Raw genomic sequence first — 16,278 nt, 5'->3', positions numbered from 1 at the left:
ATGTCTATTTTTGAGCACAACACATTTGCCTTTTTGAAGTAAATCTTTCAAAAATGAAGTGGCCCACAGATCTTGTGTTTTGTTTCCAAAGCAAATAGATTTTACAAAAAAATATCAAATTAGTGCTGAACAACAAAAATAGATCAAAACATGTTACCATTTGCACTTCAAAAGTGAAGACTTTAAGATGTTAATATTAATTACATAAATTTGAAGTGATGACATTGTCTTCTGGAAATTAGCTATACAAGAATACTGAAACTAGTCAGTTTACACCATAGATATTCTATGCAGTGTTTTTACTTTGGTTTTTGTAAAGAATGAACTGCATTTCAAGAATTCTTCAATGGCAATAAATACATTCTACAAAATTGAAAATTAGTAATATTTTATAATGCACGCATTAATTTCTCAAAAGTAATGACTATGGTATATACAGACATCTAATAGATAACCATGAAAGTAACATTGATAATTTGATAATATGTATATGTAATACAAGGTTAATGTTTTGGTTGAAATGCTAGCCAAGAATATTGATACTTAGATTACATATTGACACTTAGTTGTACAATAATTGTGTCATGAAAAGGAGATAATTTCTGCATCATGAACTCAGACCAGTTTTTGTAAACAGTAACATGACAGTGTTAAACAGAAACATTACATTGTTATAAACACTGGTACTTCCTGCAGTGACAATTCAACGGATTCACATTGACGTTTTTACTACACCACTTTCCTTTTTGATTGCAGTGCCCTATATACCAAAGTTGTATACACAGCATGAGAAACATGTACGATGTCAAGGAAAACATCATGCAGGTACCCTAAGAGCAGACACAATGTGTCTGTAAATAATTGGCAAAGAAAGTTAATCACACACACTGTTACAATAAATGGGAATGTATAATGAACAATTATCCTTTCACACGTGTTTTATTTTGTACAGGTCTAATCTAATTATTGAAAGCAATAGGATTAAACCAAAATCATCGATATAATAGGTTAGATTGAAACCGAGGGATGGAAAACTTGACACTTGTCAAGAATGCCTATACTCGGACTCTTTAGGAACACCATATGGTGTGTTTATTTCTAATCAATGGTTTTACATTGCACACACTCACACACACACCCTGTATGGTGGGTGCTAAAATCAATGGACTTAGGGAGTCAGCGTTTTCCGTTACAATTTCAAAACTTGCGTACGATTTTACGCAACTGAGTTTTTATATGCGTAAAATGTATAAAAATGCATACGGTAGGAATCGGTATCTGAAGTGAGTTGGGCAGTCTGTTCTGTAGAACTTGGGTTTTTTTTCCTGTAATGCGCATGCTCTGTTAACAAACAAACAATAACCTGGGGGGCTTCAAGATATACATAGCTGAACGCTGGCAATGCCATAATGCATCCATGGTCGATGAGCAGCCTATATAACTTCATGTTCAAAGAAAATACTTTCTGACTATGGAATTACTGTTTTCAAAGGGCCAACAAAAAGCAGATACTGATCAAAGTCCAGCGGTACCTCTCAAGAATGCAACCCGACAGAGTCTAAATCGTCACCCGTAAACACTTTCCACCTGACACGCAACGTAATGACGTAATGTGTCACCAACAACGTAGACTCGATCAATTCTCAAATTTTTTGCATCAAATTCTGTAGTGTTATTGTCTTTACAGAACTAATTGACATGATGCTTTGTGATGATGAAATACAATGTTGCATAAAGTGCTGCAGTCTGCTAAAGTCTAAAATGTTGCAATATCATGATAAATGTCACTTGCAAGCAGGTGCATGTGTTCTATTTTTGTCCCGCGTTGAACCACGTTCAGGCAATGTAGTGCAGACCAAGTACATCCGTGTCACGGGGCAGCATTTCTCAATGCGTATAAATTTACGCAGTCATTATTGTTTTTGCGAATTTCCTAACAATTTTGCGTAAAATACGCACGATTTTGCGTTAACGGAAACGCTGGGGAGTACTGGTCACATTATGCTAATTCAGTGAAAGATAAGTGAAAGACTGTGTGACTAACATATTGAATGGAAAATGTTCCCTTAATAACCTTATCAAACAGAGGGTGATGCATATAGGATACATTATAACATATGACAGTATACTAGTATTACAGTACTATAGGAAACTGACACATTGGCAATGTGCCAATTATAATTTTTTTATTTACAATGTTAATTTCATCCATGCACTGCAGGAAAAATTCAACTTTTTTAAATCACTTGAAATGAAAGATTTTCAACCAAGCTTCTCATCAACCTCCATGACAGCATCAAACTCTGCTTGCAGTGTTTTATTTGGTTTATAGATGAAGCCATCCATCTCTTCCACGGGCAACTCTCCAAGTGAACTCACACATACATCATGGCTTTGGAATGAACCAGGTGGCTTTGTGGCACTCAACTGTTCCAATCTCACTGACCGACGTACAGGTGTTACAATGGATATTGGAGTGATCGCTGCATTCTCTCCAAATACTTTGTGAATCCTTGAAAAACATGAAACACAAATAATATTCAGTGCAATTGTATTATTTATGAAATGAATTTTTATAATTTATGAAACCCAGTTCTCTCAGTAACACATTACAGAAGATAATGGTGATTGGAGTACTAAAACAACATTACTGGTAGTAATACTAAGTAATGCTAGTCAAATAATATGGTAAAAAGTGGTTTTCATTTTATGTGGTAAGAACTTATAAAGTGATGGAAAGCCGCCAGAAAAATAAGAAACATCCGCAAGATGTATTGGACAATATCAAATGACTGAATAAAAAAAAATAGCGTCAATGACACTGTAGCTCCCATCCTGGACTATTTAGTGTATGTATATTTGAGGTCAAAGGTCACGAGGTCACGTAACATTTTGCTAAGTTATCCCTATATACCAAAAATCAGACCTTGGCTCGCTCAAAATTAGATATGTGCATAATTAATGAGGTACAATATGTGGCGTCATAAGCTGTCCCATCATATCATACATGAAGGGTGTAGCACTTGTGGTTACTGAGTTATGGACAAATATGTATATTTGAGGTCAAAGGTCACCGAGGTCACGTGACATTTTGTCAAAAAAATTGTATTGCTAAGTTATCCCTATATACCAAAAATCAGACCTCTAGCTCTATTGGCTCGCTCAAAATTAGATATGTGCATAATTAATGAGGTAAAATATGTGGCGTCATAAGGTGTCCCATCATACCATACATGAAGGCTGTAGCACTTGTGGTTACTGAGTTATGGACAAATATGTATATTTGAGGTCAAAGGTCACCGAGGTCACGTGACATTTTGTCAAAAAATTGTATTGCTAAGTTATCCCTATATACCAAAAATCAGACCTCTAGCTCTATTGGCTCGCTCAAAATTAGATATGCGCATAATTAATGAGGTACAATATGTGGCGTCATAAGGTGTTCCATCATACCATACATGAAGGCTGTAGCACTTGTGGTTACTGAGTTATGGACAAATATGTATATTTGAGGTCAAAGGTCACCGAGGTCATGTGACATTTTGTCAAAAAATTGTTTTGCTAAGTTATCCCTATATACCAAAAATCAGACCTCTGCTCTATTGGCTCGCTCAAATTAGATATGTGCATAATTAATGAGGTACAATATGTGGCGTCATAAGCTGTCCCATCATACCATATATGAAGGGTGGTAGCACTTGTGGTTACTGAGTTATGGACAAATATGTATATTTGAGATCAAAGGTCATCAAGGTCACAGGACATTTTGTCAAAATATCCGAGATATCTGCGTGAACGGATGGACTCACGGATAGACGAACAGACGGACATGACCAAATCTATAAGCTCACTGGACTTCATCCGTGGGGACTAAAAATTGTGTCACTGCATCCTTTTTGCAATATGAATACGATGAGAAACTAAATTTTTATTTTTCGTGGCCTTATACATGGGAGTCTATGGAGATCTGCCTTATACATGGGAGTCTATGGACGTGTAAACTAAAAATATGCAAATTTCACCACGATTTGCCCAAATTTGGGAAAGGTCACTTCTATGCACTTCCATACCAAGTTTCAAATCAATCGGACTTGTGGTTTCAGAGCAGGAGATTTTTTGACCAAAAATGGGAGAAAATTACAAAAAAATTCATGAAAAATAGCAAGTCCAAGATACTGACCCAGATGTGCACAATCATTTCATGTCAGCCCAAAGTACTTACATGCTAATTTTTCATGTAATCTGCTCAGTGGTTATTGAGTTTTTTCAATTTTGACTGTTTTTACATTTTTTCACTTAATTTGCATATTTTTGGCAATGACAACTTCATTTGAACAAAATCTCATCTACAGCCCATCATCCGTGTACACATCAAATATCAAGATGAAATGTACAGCGGTTTTGGAGTTTTTGATGTTGACGGACAGACATACAGACATACAGACATACAGACGTACAGACATACAGACATTTCCCTAGCCTATAAGAATAGCTTCCATTGCCATATATACATATGGCTATGGGAGCTAAAAAGAAATCCTGATGTCATGACAATGGCACGTGAAACTGAAAGACTGGTACTTCCCTAACTACCAACAGCCCACTCTGAGTCCCATGACACCCAGGGTTTCTAACGTGCATTGCATGCAAACGTCATATTTCTTCATAGTCACACAAATCATTGGAACAAAACTGACATACAGACATTGTAATGTCATGACCAAGATGATATTCACTGTAATATTGTTGGGATTTTGTCAGGTAAACTGATTCCACCTTGTTCTTCTGTCTTTCTGTCTACCAAAGTGCCTATAAGTCATAATACTTCAATAGCTGCAATTTCAATCTCTCTTCCCAAAACAGGTTTCCTTTTTTTTTGTACAGTTTTCTGTAGTTATAATGTGGTAGACATTAGCATCCTGTGTTACATGAAACATATTGCTTTATGGTGCTACACGTATGTATGCATATTTAAATTTCATTTATGTAAATACTTCTAAGATGTGGTTTGTCTGATTTTAAAAATTCTATGCAGGTTTAACTGAAATATGTAACAGCATGTATTGTCAATTTTAGATGTGTTTTTGTGTATGCATGTATGTATGTGTACCAGTATGGGTTTGTGTGTAGGTGTTTTTAAGAGCCAGTAACTGATATTTTGATGCATGTATGTTTATGTGTGTGTGTATGTATGTACGAATGTGAAAGTATGTACGTACATATGTATGCATGCATGTGGGTATGTATGTATATATGTATGTCTGTGCATGTATGTATGTATGTATGTGTGTATGCATGCATATACGATACATGTTTGTATGTATGTATGGTATGTATATACACATATTTGTAAATATTTATGTATGTACCTAGGTATGAATGTATGTATTTATTATGTACGCGTATGTATTTATGTACGTGTATATATATATATACAGTGTTCTCCCTGAATAAGGTAACAGGGGCGTGGCGCCCTCTTGTAAATTCCGAGCGCCCCCTTGCCAGAAATGAAAAGATTTATTTTTTTGAAAAATAAAACAATAAAATGTACGGGGGAAAAAAAGTTGACAGTGATTTACAAAATGCAAGCTTGAGCGTCAATCCTGCAGGCTGCAAACGTAATTCTCATCGATCTTGCAAATCTCGCGAGTTTGTGATGTCATCCGAGATCATAAGCCCATGTGCAACTCATTCATTGATGCACCGTCCCTCCTCCCTCGTGGGTGGAGGGACGGTGATTGATGGCAGCCATATTTGCATGGCACAGGCCGTAACGTTAGCCACGGTCAGTCCCTCCATAGGGGCCGTGCATTAGGTAACCGACTTAGCTGAGTAAACATGCCTAGGAACTGAGGGTAACCAAGGACAGCAGAGTACTCTGAAGTTTTTATAGGAGGTTAGAATTTCGCTTGTGTATTCCTTCCCAAAGCAAGACGACCTATTATTAGACTCGGTCGGACATGTACGTGTATCAGGCTGACAACACATAAGCGTAAGTGTTATGGTGATAATTTTGACATCGATGAATAAATGTATGTCTGTCGCTATGTTTTCGTTTTCAAAAAATATAATCTTCATTGAAATCAGTGAACTGGAATAAAAGTTATTGAACACTGTCTCAGATTTCTTTTCCTTTGAGCTTTTTTATATGAAAAAAATCTGAAAAATACTCCCCAAGTGCCACCAAATAACACTATTTTAATCTCTGTTTTTCAAAGGCTCCAATGGCAGGAGGGGGGACACCTCCTGACCTCCCCCCCACGGCCGCTGACGCGGTCACTTGTGGTGCTTCGCACCACGTCTTCGCCCTCTTTTAACAAAATCCTGGGGAGAACACTGTATGTATACATATATATATATATATATATATATATATATATATATATATATATATATATATATATATATATATATATATATAAACATGTTCATGTATGTATGTTTGTATGATATACAGTATACCAACATGTACAAAGTAGTATTTATGTATCTGTGTACATGTATTGGTATGTATACTGTGTTTAATTAGGGCGGTACCTGGGTAAATTTTAACTGCGGTTCCCTTGTCATGGTACCAGGGTTCCCTCAGAATATCAATGCAATGAGATTAGGGACTACAAAAATATGACCAAGGTTCCCTCAGAATTTCAATGCAATGAAATTAGGGACTACAGAAATGGTACCAGGGTTCCCTCAGAATATCAATGCAATGAAATTAGGGACTACAGAAATGGTACCAGGGTTCCCTCAGAATATCAATGCAATGAGATTAGGGACTACAGAAATGGTACCAGGGTTCCCTCAGAATATCAATGCAATGAGATTAGGGACTACAGAAATGGTACCAGGGTTCCCTCAGAATATCAATGCAATGAGATTAGGGACTACAGAAATTGTACCAGGGTTCCCTCAGAATATCAATGCAATGAAATTAGGGACTACAGAAATGGTACCAGGGTTTCCTCAGAATATCAATGCAATGAGATTGGGACTACAGAAATGGTACCAGGGTTCCCTCAGAATATCAATGCAATGAGATTAGGGACTACAGAAATGGTACCAGGGTTCCCTCAGAATATCAATGCAATGAGATTAGGGACTACAGAAATGGTACTAGGGTTCCCTCAGTATATCAATGCATTTGACTAGTGACTACAGAAATGGTACCAGGGTTCCCTCAGAATATCAATGCAATGAGATTAGGGACTACAGAAATGGTACCAGGGTTCCTAAACCATCTATCTCATATACCCAAACCTTAGCAAAAACACTGGTATATATATTTTAGGATGTGTATGTTCATATAAAATATGTATGTTCAAATGTTTACAATAAAATGAGACAGATTCCTCATTGATCAAGTCTGATACTTGTACTTGAATGCCTCTTGTTTATGCTAAACTGTATCTTTGCATCCCTTAGGCAGAGTAGGTGAAACTCACCTAGAACTTAAAAGGCCAGCCTTGAACAGTATATGCTTTAAATATATTTATTACACCTCTGGTATGTTTTAATTTCTTTACAGTCATATTATTGTTTCACTTAGTTCTATTGGTTTAGTGGATTGTAACACTTCTTTGCTTGCTTTCTTGCCTTTACTTCTTCAAGTTTGGAATGCTTTTCAACCATTCTATAGCTATTTTTCTGTTGTATATCTATCAATTTTGTCTGGCTTTTTACAGAACACTTTCCATTTAAGTGGTGCAGTATAAATTCCAATGCATATTGCCGCCATGTATTTCGTTTGTTTGTTTTATTCAATATTTCCTCAGTTTGAAATTATTACATGTAAGGCTAACAAAATATCTACACTTGTTTCACTATCATTTTTATTCATAGTCTGAATCTCTCAGAAGATCACAAAGTCAGTACAGTCTCCATGATGGTAATGGCTCACAGATAATCAGATCCTATCAGCCATGTAGACTGTGTCCACCAGGCAGTGAAGTATCCAAGCCGTGTGGTTATGGTTCTGATACTATCTGTACAAAATGCCTTGAGGGTACATTCTCCCTCCATTGGAGTCCACGCAAGAAATGCCAACCCTGCACCAAATGTCTGCTGAACTTCATTGCTCTCAGGAACTGTATCAGCATGGAAAACACTCTGTGCATCAAACCAGGCATGTCTGATTGTAATTGTTATTATTTCAATAAAATATGACAAACAAGATAAATGATGGGCGTTTGTTTTCAGTGGTGACCAACTTGTCTTTTTCATAAAAAATTTCACAGACCTTTCAAATGGATCTTTGTAGTCAAGGTATTAATTCCTGTACAGCCATTAATACAATCTTTAACATTCTTAATTCCTTTACAGCCATTAATACAATCTTTAAAACTTTCCTTGTCTCTCAACAGATTCAATAGCATTGAGGAAACATCGAGCTATTGACCCAGGATTCATGCCAGATCTTATCAGCTCAAGTTCAAATCAAGTCCAAAGTCCAGACATAACATTGATGTTTCTGTCAGTTTTTTATGCTCTGCAGTTTTACTACACAAGCAAACATGTTACTGTTCGGTGAACCAGCGCAGGACTCAATTGCCAATACTGCAATGCAAATAAATGCAAATTTTTGACTATTTACCGTAGTAGGGTTTCATATTTACAAACAACTGAGAATATTTTTGTAATTGCCGTTTTCATACATGCACATTTACTGTTTGTTGTGAATGTACAAGTAGTCTGCTCTTGCTTCATATGTAATAATGTTCCAAGGTCTCTGATCTTGCATGAAAATAAAACAGTCAATCTTTAATACCGTACCAAATATATTTTCCTTACAAGTGAAAAATTCCAATATTACAAAAGTAAAATATTGAGCTTGAATTTACAACAACAAAATGATCTGATACATACTCAATTTAACTCCCCCAACCAGGTTAATCTCTCCATATCAGGTCACCTTGGTTTAAAACCAGTATGCATTAACATGCCTGATGTAACTTATTTTAAGAAATCTGATCATTAGCAGACCATGCAAACATACATAATTACAATTTTCACAGACAGTTCTTGCTAAGATGAATATAAATTGTTGACAGACCTGTGTTGTTAAGACAAACATGAATATGGTGTTTTGTCTGACTTGACCCGATACCATAGTACTGTGATAATGTTTGTAAATGTGATCTTTGCAGCGCCTTGACTTTTTACAATGATTTTGTATTAATTGTAGTATGCCTTGACTGGTATTTAGTATTGCAACTTTTGTAAATCAGCAACTGGTTTGTCCAAATCAGAAAGTCTACCACAGTAACTCAATAGGTTTAGTAACATGCAGATAGCCATATTGCAATCCATATTTCACCATCTGGTCAGAACCAGTTAGACATGGTATGTCAGTCCAATGTGTTTACATTTCAACAAAGATTTGAACATCTGAAGCCCCTGAAACTATAGATACTGTAAATATGATTTTACAGACTAAGTCAGCTATAAAATACCATGTCAAGTGGGTGAAAATATAAATGGTTTTGGCATAACACTGCTTTTTGCTGTCTTTGCAGATGGGGAAGTGATACCAGCTGGCGAGATAAGGGTTAATGAAAAAATGTAAGAAACTGCCAACACACACAATGTTGAGCCAGTCTTAATTAACTTATAAATACTACCCCTTTTGATAAGTCTACGCTACTTCAAGGTTGAAAATTAACTTCTAAAGAGTTGACAGCTTCAGTGTTTGCTTGGACAGCTTACCTATTAAACAGTGGTGTTTTGCTGACACAGTACCGGATATTAGACGATGATGCTGACATTTCAGTCTCCATTTTGTTGTTATGCAATTCTCTGTATCCCATTCCTGATAATTCCTTGGATACGAGATCCATCTCTGTGTCACTGGATGATGGGAGAGCCACATCAGGCTTGTTTCCATCATGCCAGAAAGGTGAGGGCGCACCAACAAATTCCTCTAAAGCAGATCTGATTTCTTCGATTGGCTGAAAGTTTGTTCAAAATATATTTTGCTTTACACCACTTCTCATCACCGATTTGTGAACTGGAAAAATCTGTTTCTTTATTGAATCGTCATTAGCTGAGAGTTTCATTCACTTATTGCCTGCTTATAAATACATGTAAGCTGATACCATGGACTGTCTATGGTTATGGATCCTTTAAAGGTCTGGTGAAATGGTCCCGTTCGTGTGACTGAATATCTTCCAGGGGGTCAATACTATTACACTCGTAACAGAATTGCAACCTAAAAGTACGCGCAAGTGTTAATTTTTTTGATATTTCTTTGCGCGGCTTTCATGGGGTCATTTTGCAACACTCAGGTCACGCCCATAGCGGGGATAATGGTTGGCCGTCTGTGACGTCACTGGTGTGTTCATTTACATCGAATAGCGGTCCAACGCCGCCTTATCTCTGCCCGGTATCCGCTAACAAAACACTGTTCGCGCTGCCCATTTGCCACGTTCGCCAATGCGAATCGAAATCCGAAGTGGCGAAAAAAAAATCGATCCTAATTCGCCACAGCGGCGACACTGATTTTTGTTTAAAAAATATGGTAAAATAAAGAAAACACGTGGGTTTTTTAGTCTTTTGTTTAATCTGCGCTTCTCTCTCGGCGATTCCCAAAAACTGTGTCTACTTCCGTATATCATTGCGTTCTTTCCGTCGTACGTATTTGCAATCGAGCCAAGTCTCGCGAGAGATTTGACGTCATTTAGTCTAGTGGTGTACAGCATGCATAAATAGCTCTCGCGAGAAGTGAAACTTACACACACGCAATCGAGCCCTCGCGATAAATTGACGTCATTTTGTCTAGTGTACAGCGGGCATAGGACGCTCGCTCGCGAGAATTAAAATTTTTGCTATACATAGCAGACATACGCATTTTAATCGAGGCAACAAGGTTCGGTGTTGCAATGATTTACATTGGGTCTAGGATGTTCTGTGTTGTGCATTTTAATCACGGTCTTCAACATTCCATGTTGCGGTCGATTTGCATCGCGGTCCTCGTGGTCCGGCATTCCCTGTTGTTCTTCAATTTAATTGCCGTCCAACGACGCGTTCCTGTGTTGCTGTCGATTTGTATCATGGAGGACTCTACCTCCACGATTTGTATCGCGATCTCAACGTTCCGTGTTGTTGTTCGTTTTAATGGTAGTCTCAACATTCAGTGTTGCTGTTCATGCTGTTGATTTGCTTTGCGGTCCCAACCTTCTGTGTAGCGAGTAGCGAGGCAGGCTCAGCCGAGGGACCATGGCCGATCGTACGAACCAGCAGAGACAAGCACATTATGGTTCAAACACTCAACACTTGACGGGAACTTGAAAAAGTTTACAGTTGAGCCGTTCATGTTCTTGCCGCTGTGACAGCCACCAAAAGAACAACGTTCTCCCATAGTGAAGGAGGACACTGTCCTGATCATGTAGGCGGAAATCCTAGAAGTTACCCTCCGTAGGGAGCTTACAGAGGTGTGAATTACTTTTCTTCCCGTTATGAGATACGGCGTCGGGCAAACTTCGGAAAGCCGAAAAAAGTCGACTGGAGAGGCTCGGGGGACACGCCCACATTGCATTTTTCTTTTGCCATATTTCATAATCACGCGCGCTAAACGAAAAAAGAAATGAATGTAACTGTTTTTATAGACCATCAACTGTATTTCTTCTGTGATTTTGCAACATGGGCATTTCACCAGACCTTTAAAGGTCTGGTGAAATGGTCCCGTTCGTGTGATGAATATCTTCCAGGGGGTCAATACTATTACACTCGCAACAGAATTGCAACCTAAAAGTACGCGCAAGTGTTAATTTTTTTGATATTTCTATGCGCGGCTTTCATGGGGTCATTTTGCGACACTCAGGTCACGCCCATAGCGGGGATAATGGTTGGCCGTCTGTGACGTCACAGGTGTGTTCATTTACATCGAATAGCGGTCCAACGCCGCCTTATCTCTGCCCGGTATCCGCTAACAAAACACTGTTCGCGCTGCCCATTTGCCACGTTCGCCAATGCGAATCGAAATCTGAAGTGGCGAAAAAAAATCGATCCTAATTCGCCACAGCGGCGAAACTGATTTTTGTTTTAAAAATATGGTAAAATAAAGAAAAAACGTGGGTTTTTTAGTCTTTTGTTTAATCTGCGCTTCTCTCTCAGCGATTCGCAAAAACTGTGTCTACTTCCGTATTATTGCGTTCTTTCCGTCGTACGTATTTGCAATCGAGCCAAGTCTCGCGAGAGATTTGACGTCATTTAGTCTAGTGTACAGCATGCATAAATGGCTCTCGCGAGAATTGAAACTTAGACACAGCAATCGAGCCTCTCGCGATAAATTTGACGTCATTTTGTCTAGTGTACAGCGGGCACAGCAACGCTCGCTCGCGAGAATTGAAACTTCAGACATACGCATTTTAATCGAGGCAACAAGGTTCGGTGTTGCGCAGTTGATTTACATTGCGGACTAGATGCTCTGTATTGTGCATTTTAATCACGGTCTTCAACATTTCATGTTGCGGTCGATTTGCATCGTGGTATTCCCCGTTGTTCTTCGATTAATTGCTGTCCCAACGACGCGTTCCGTGTTGCTGTCGATTTGTATCAAGGAGGACTCTACCTCCATGATTTGTATCGCGATCTCTACGTTCCGTGTTGTTGTTCGTTTTAATGGTAGTCTCAACATTCAGTGTTGCTGTTCATGCTGTTGATTTGCATTGCGGTCCCAACCTTCTGTGTAGCGAGTAGCGAGGCAGGCTCAGCCTAGGGACCGTGGCCGATCGTACGAACCAGCAGAGACAAGCACATAATGGTTCAAACACTCAACACTTGACGGGAACTTGAAAAAGTTTACAGTTGAGCCGTTCATGTTCTTGCCGCTGTCACAGCCACCAAAAGAACAACGTTCTTCCATAGTGAAGGAGGACACTGTCCTGATCATGTAAGCGGAAACCCTAGAAGTTACCCCCCCCGTAGGGAGCTTACGGAGGTGTGAAATACTTTACTTGCCGTTATGAGATACGGCGTCGGGCAAACTTCGGAAAGCCGAAAAAAGTCGACTGGAGAGGCTCGGGGGACACGGCCACATTGCATTTTTCTTTTGCCATATTTCATAATCACGCGCGCTAAACGAAAAAAGAAATGAATGTAACTGTTTTATAGACCATCAACAGTATTTCTGTGATTTTGCAACATGGGCATTTCACCAGACCTTTAAATTGTCAATTGAAAAACGTTGGCAATAGAGGGCGCTCTTACTGACCTGGGCACCATGTTGAACAGCAAGCTCATAGCACTCTATGATATCGTCCTGACTTCTGCCTTCCAGTGCTGCCATCCTAGCTTTACAAATCCAGTATTTTGCACATTGTAAGATGCGTGGATTTCTGCCACAAGCATCAGAAAGCCATTGCTTCATATTGTCAACAGGGCAGTCCTACAATCGAATTAAGAATCAAAAGTGCATGCCATTGTAAAAAAGTGCAGCATTTAGGAACAAACATTTCAGAATCACAAAGTTACATCAAAAGTGCAAATTATTGAGAGAAATATACATGTATCCTAAATTTGATACCATGTATTGATATTTGGTCAGTCTTTCTAGAAATCTGAGGCATTTATTCACATAATGTGTCGACTAGATGGGCTAAAATACTTCTGACAACTTATAATATTCATGCTGAAATTCACACTAAACCAAGCCAATATTGAGCTGAGAGCTACAATTCTTCCAAAAAGTTTAAAAGTACCATATAGAGCCAGCCTTGACACAAAGTATAGTCACCATGTATATGTCAAATGTTTTTTTGATAAAATCACAGCAAAATGTAACACAAATTTAAGAATGCATACTGTATCCAGGAGGGTCAGGCAGTCTGTTAACATATCCTCCATCAGTGTTGTTACTCTACTTTTACCATGATGCTTTGCATCAATCAGGTCAACGTCCTCTGCTTCTTTGCTGTACACTACAGGTTCATCTGTTTCTATGGGTTGTGTGCATGTAGCTGGCATGCTGCGTCGTGACTTCACCTTTTCCTGTTTTGGATGGTCACACTCTTTTGTGTGTTTTATCGCAGTCCTGACAGTAGAGGGAGTCTTCCCTTTGGCTGCCAACCACAGCTCCAACCGTTGGCTGTGAAACCAGTAAAAGATCAAGCAACAATAGTCATATCTTGGAATCACACCTTGCCTGACAGTGGTTTGACTGTAGCCAAAGACAATATCCTTATCATTTGTCTCAAGTTTCAAAATGGTACTGTAATCATTTTTAAGTCATCGATTGGTAAGTTTTTGGGTATACATCTTTTCCACTCTTTCTCTTCTCATGTATATATTCAACCCCAGTTTTAGACACAATAAGTGAAACAATGGCGAAAATGAATTAATGGTCATGACCATTAATTCATTTTCTCCGATGGTTTCATTTAATTTGTCTAAAACCGGGCTCGAATATATGCATGGTCACCCATTCATTCAGTATCTTACAACATGTCAAACAATATAAGTAGTATCTCGTATCAAACAAAATTCATGAAAAATGGCAGACTTTGTCCCTTTGAAGTGTAATCACAAAACTTAATATTTGTTGTACTTTTAAGTTATTTCAACAATAAATTTCCCTGTTTCTTCAACATGAACTTCTGAATATGGCAAAACCCTCTCTACCAACGTTAATTCATGACACTACCACTGCATGTAAAATCAGTGTGTCATTCCCTACCTCATGTCAAGGTCTTTGTTTCTGTAATCCAGTCCAGTAGTAATGCTTGAACCAGTGTTTGTACTGGGATCTGAGCTGGCAGTAGTGCTGTTTGTACTGGGATCTAAGCTGGCAGTAGTAATGTTTGTACTGGGATCTAGCTGGCAGTAGTGCTGTTTGTACTGGGATCTGAGCTGGCAGTAGTGCTGTTTGTACTGGGATCTAAGCTGGCAGTAGTGCTGTTTGTACTGGGATCTGAGATAGCAGCTGCAAAGGCTTGCTGTTTCAATTTCTGCAATCGAGGACTCCTTCTGACGGGACTTGTCTGAAACCTCACTGCATGTTTTCTCGCATGCTTTGCCCTGTGAGCATTGGCCCATACATATCCAATGCTCACTAACTGTTCATCTGCTGAGAATTCTTCAGTTCTTGTAACATCTTCCAAAGCATCACCAAATGATGTGACATTTTCCTTGATGCCACTCATGTTCATTTCACAGTTACCATTCACGTCAGTTGCTGATTTACTCTGTTTTGGTTGAACTTCACATTGAAACAGTGATTTCTTTGATTTCTTATTTTCATTCACATGAGTTAGCGATGTCTTTGATGCACTGGCAGTTTTCACAGTAGAGCCTAACATCATGGATGTACTTTTTGTCTTGCTTGAAGAGTCTGCTGCTGTGCAGGGAGTGACAGCGCCACCACCTTTCCATGGAGGCTTTCTCTTTTTCGTTGTGGATGCTTGTTCCTTCTCTAACTGCCACTTTTCCAACTTTTTCCTGGAATACCAAGGGAAAAACATGTAAAATATCAGTTAAGAAGGTTTAATCTTTGACAACTTCACGTAAAAGGAACTAAGTTTATGGAACAAAAATTGTTTTTAACTCATTGTCAACATTTAATAAGATTTTCCCATATTACCATTCTGCATATAGGCAATTGACTACACGTTATTGACAACTTGTTTTTGAAAAAATGCCATACAAATCATCAGGATTGGCTTTGAAATGAGAAAATACAGGCTGCCTGAAACAGTAACATAGATCCTCCACTTGGCTTCATTTTTTTCAAGCAGTATGATTACATATTGCCCAAACAAAGAACTATGTGCCAAAGGGTAGTTGACCATTTACCTGATGACAGGAGGACAACTTGTCTTCTACCTCAAGGTATATAGTCGCTTCTTTCGGCAAAAATATGGTAATGAGATATATTTATGACATAGTTTTCCCTCCAAATGTTTGTCTGTGGGTTTATTTGCAAATGACTATCATATGCTTTATCTCAATGTTAGATAACAATCCATTAAAAATAGAACAATTTTCATTGTCGAATGGCTTACTGATATATCTCAAATCACTATTAAGTGGTTTATCAATTTTTCATGCATAATTTCCTGAAATCCATATTTCCTATGTAAAACACGTAATTTGAACATTTGTAAATTCCAAAGTTGTCAAATTGAAAATTGTTCCTGTTCACTTTCAGTCAAATGATGACTATGCAGCCTACTACGTCATCAACGAGTTTTCCTCTAAATTCTATGGAGTGCCCGATACAAAAGGCAGTGTATGTGTAATTTACCTCATGTATTCACTGTCTGATTCTTGTTTGTTCTTCTGCATTTG

At 38.3% G+C, this 16,278-nt stretch overlaps 1 protein-coding gene across 1 annotated transcript; it reads right to left on the bottom strand.

Annotated features, from left to right (window-relative positions):
• Positions 1 to 1,196: 1,196 nt before the first annotated feature.
• LOC139132071 (cytoskeleton-associated protein 2-like) lies at positions 1,197 to 15,179 on the bottom strand. The gene is made up of 5 exons (XM_070698460.1): positions 14,669 to 15,179; positions 13,798 to 14,080; positions 13,208 to 13,381; positions 9,703 to 9,944; positions 1,197 to 2,512 (listed from the first exon to the last, which is right to left on the bottom strand). The coding sequence occupies exons 1-5, from the start codon at positions 15,025 to 15,027 to the stop codon at positions 2,263 to 2,265; spliced, it is 1,308 nt and encodes a 435-aa protein (XP_070554561.1). The 5' UTR covers positions 15,028 to 15,179; the 3' UTR covers positions 1,197 to 2,262.
• Positions 15,180 to 16,278: the final 1,099 nt, after the last annotated feature.

This window comes from Ptychodera flava, chromosome 4 (assembly GCF_041260155.1).
Source record: "Ptychodera flava strain L36383 chromosome 4, AS_Pfla_20210202, whole genome shotgun sequence".
In the NCBI taxonomy this organism is placed as follows: Eukaryota; Metazoa; Hemichordata; class Enteropneusta; family Ptychoderidae; genus Ptychodera; species Ptychodera flava.
The sequence above is the reverse complement of the archived record's forward strand: the minus strand, read 5'-3'. Positions and strand labels throughout refer to the sequence as shown.

What these genes read in the sequence shown, in the direction of transcription:
- LOC139132071 (XM_070698460.1), bottom strand. Translation starts at nt 15,027, where the DNA reads ATGGGCCAATGCTCACAGGGCAAAGCATGCGAGAAAACATGCAGTGAG. An exon ending in AACAAAGACCTTGACATGAG is followed by an intron (nt 14,081 to 14,668) that starts GTAGGGAATGAC and finishes CTGGTTTCACAG; the next exon opens with CCAACGGTTGGAGCTGTGGT. An exon ending in CTGTTCAACATGGTGCCCAG is followed by an intron (nt 9,945 to 13,207) that starts GTCAGTAAGAGC and finishes ACAAACTTTCAG; the next exon opens with CCAATCGAAGAAATCAGATC.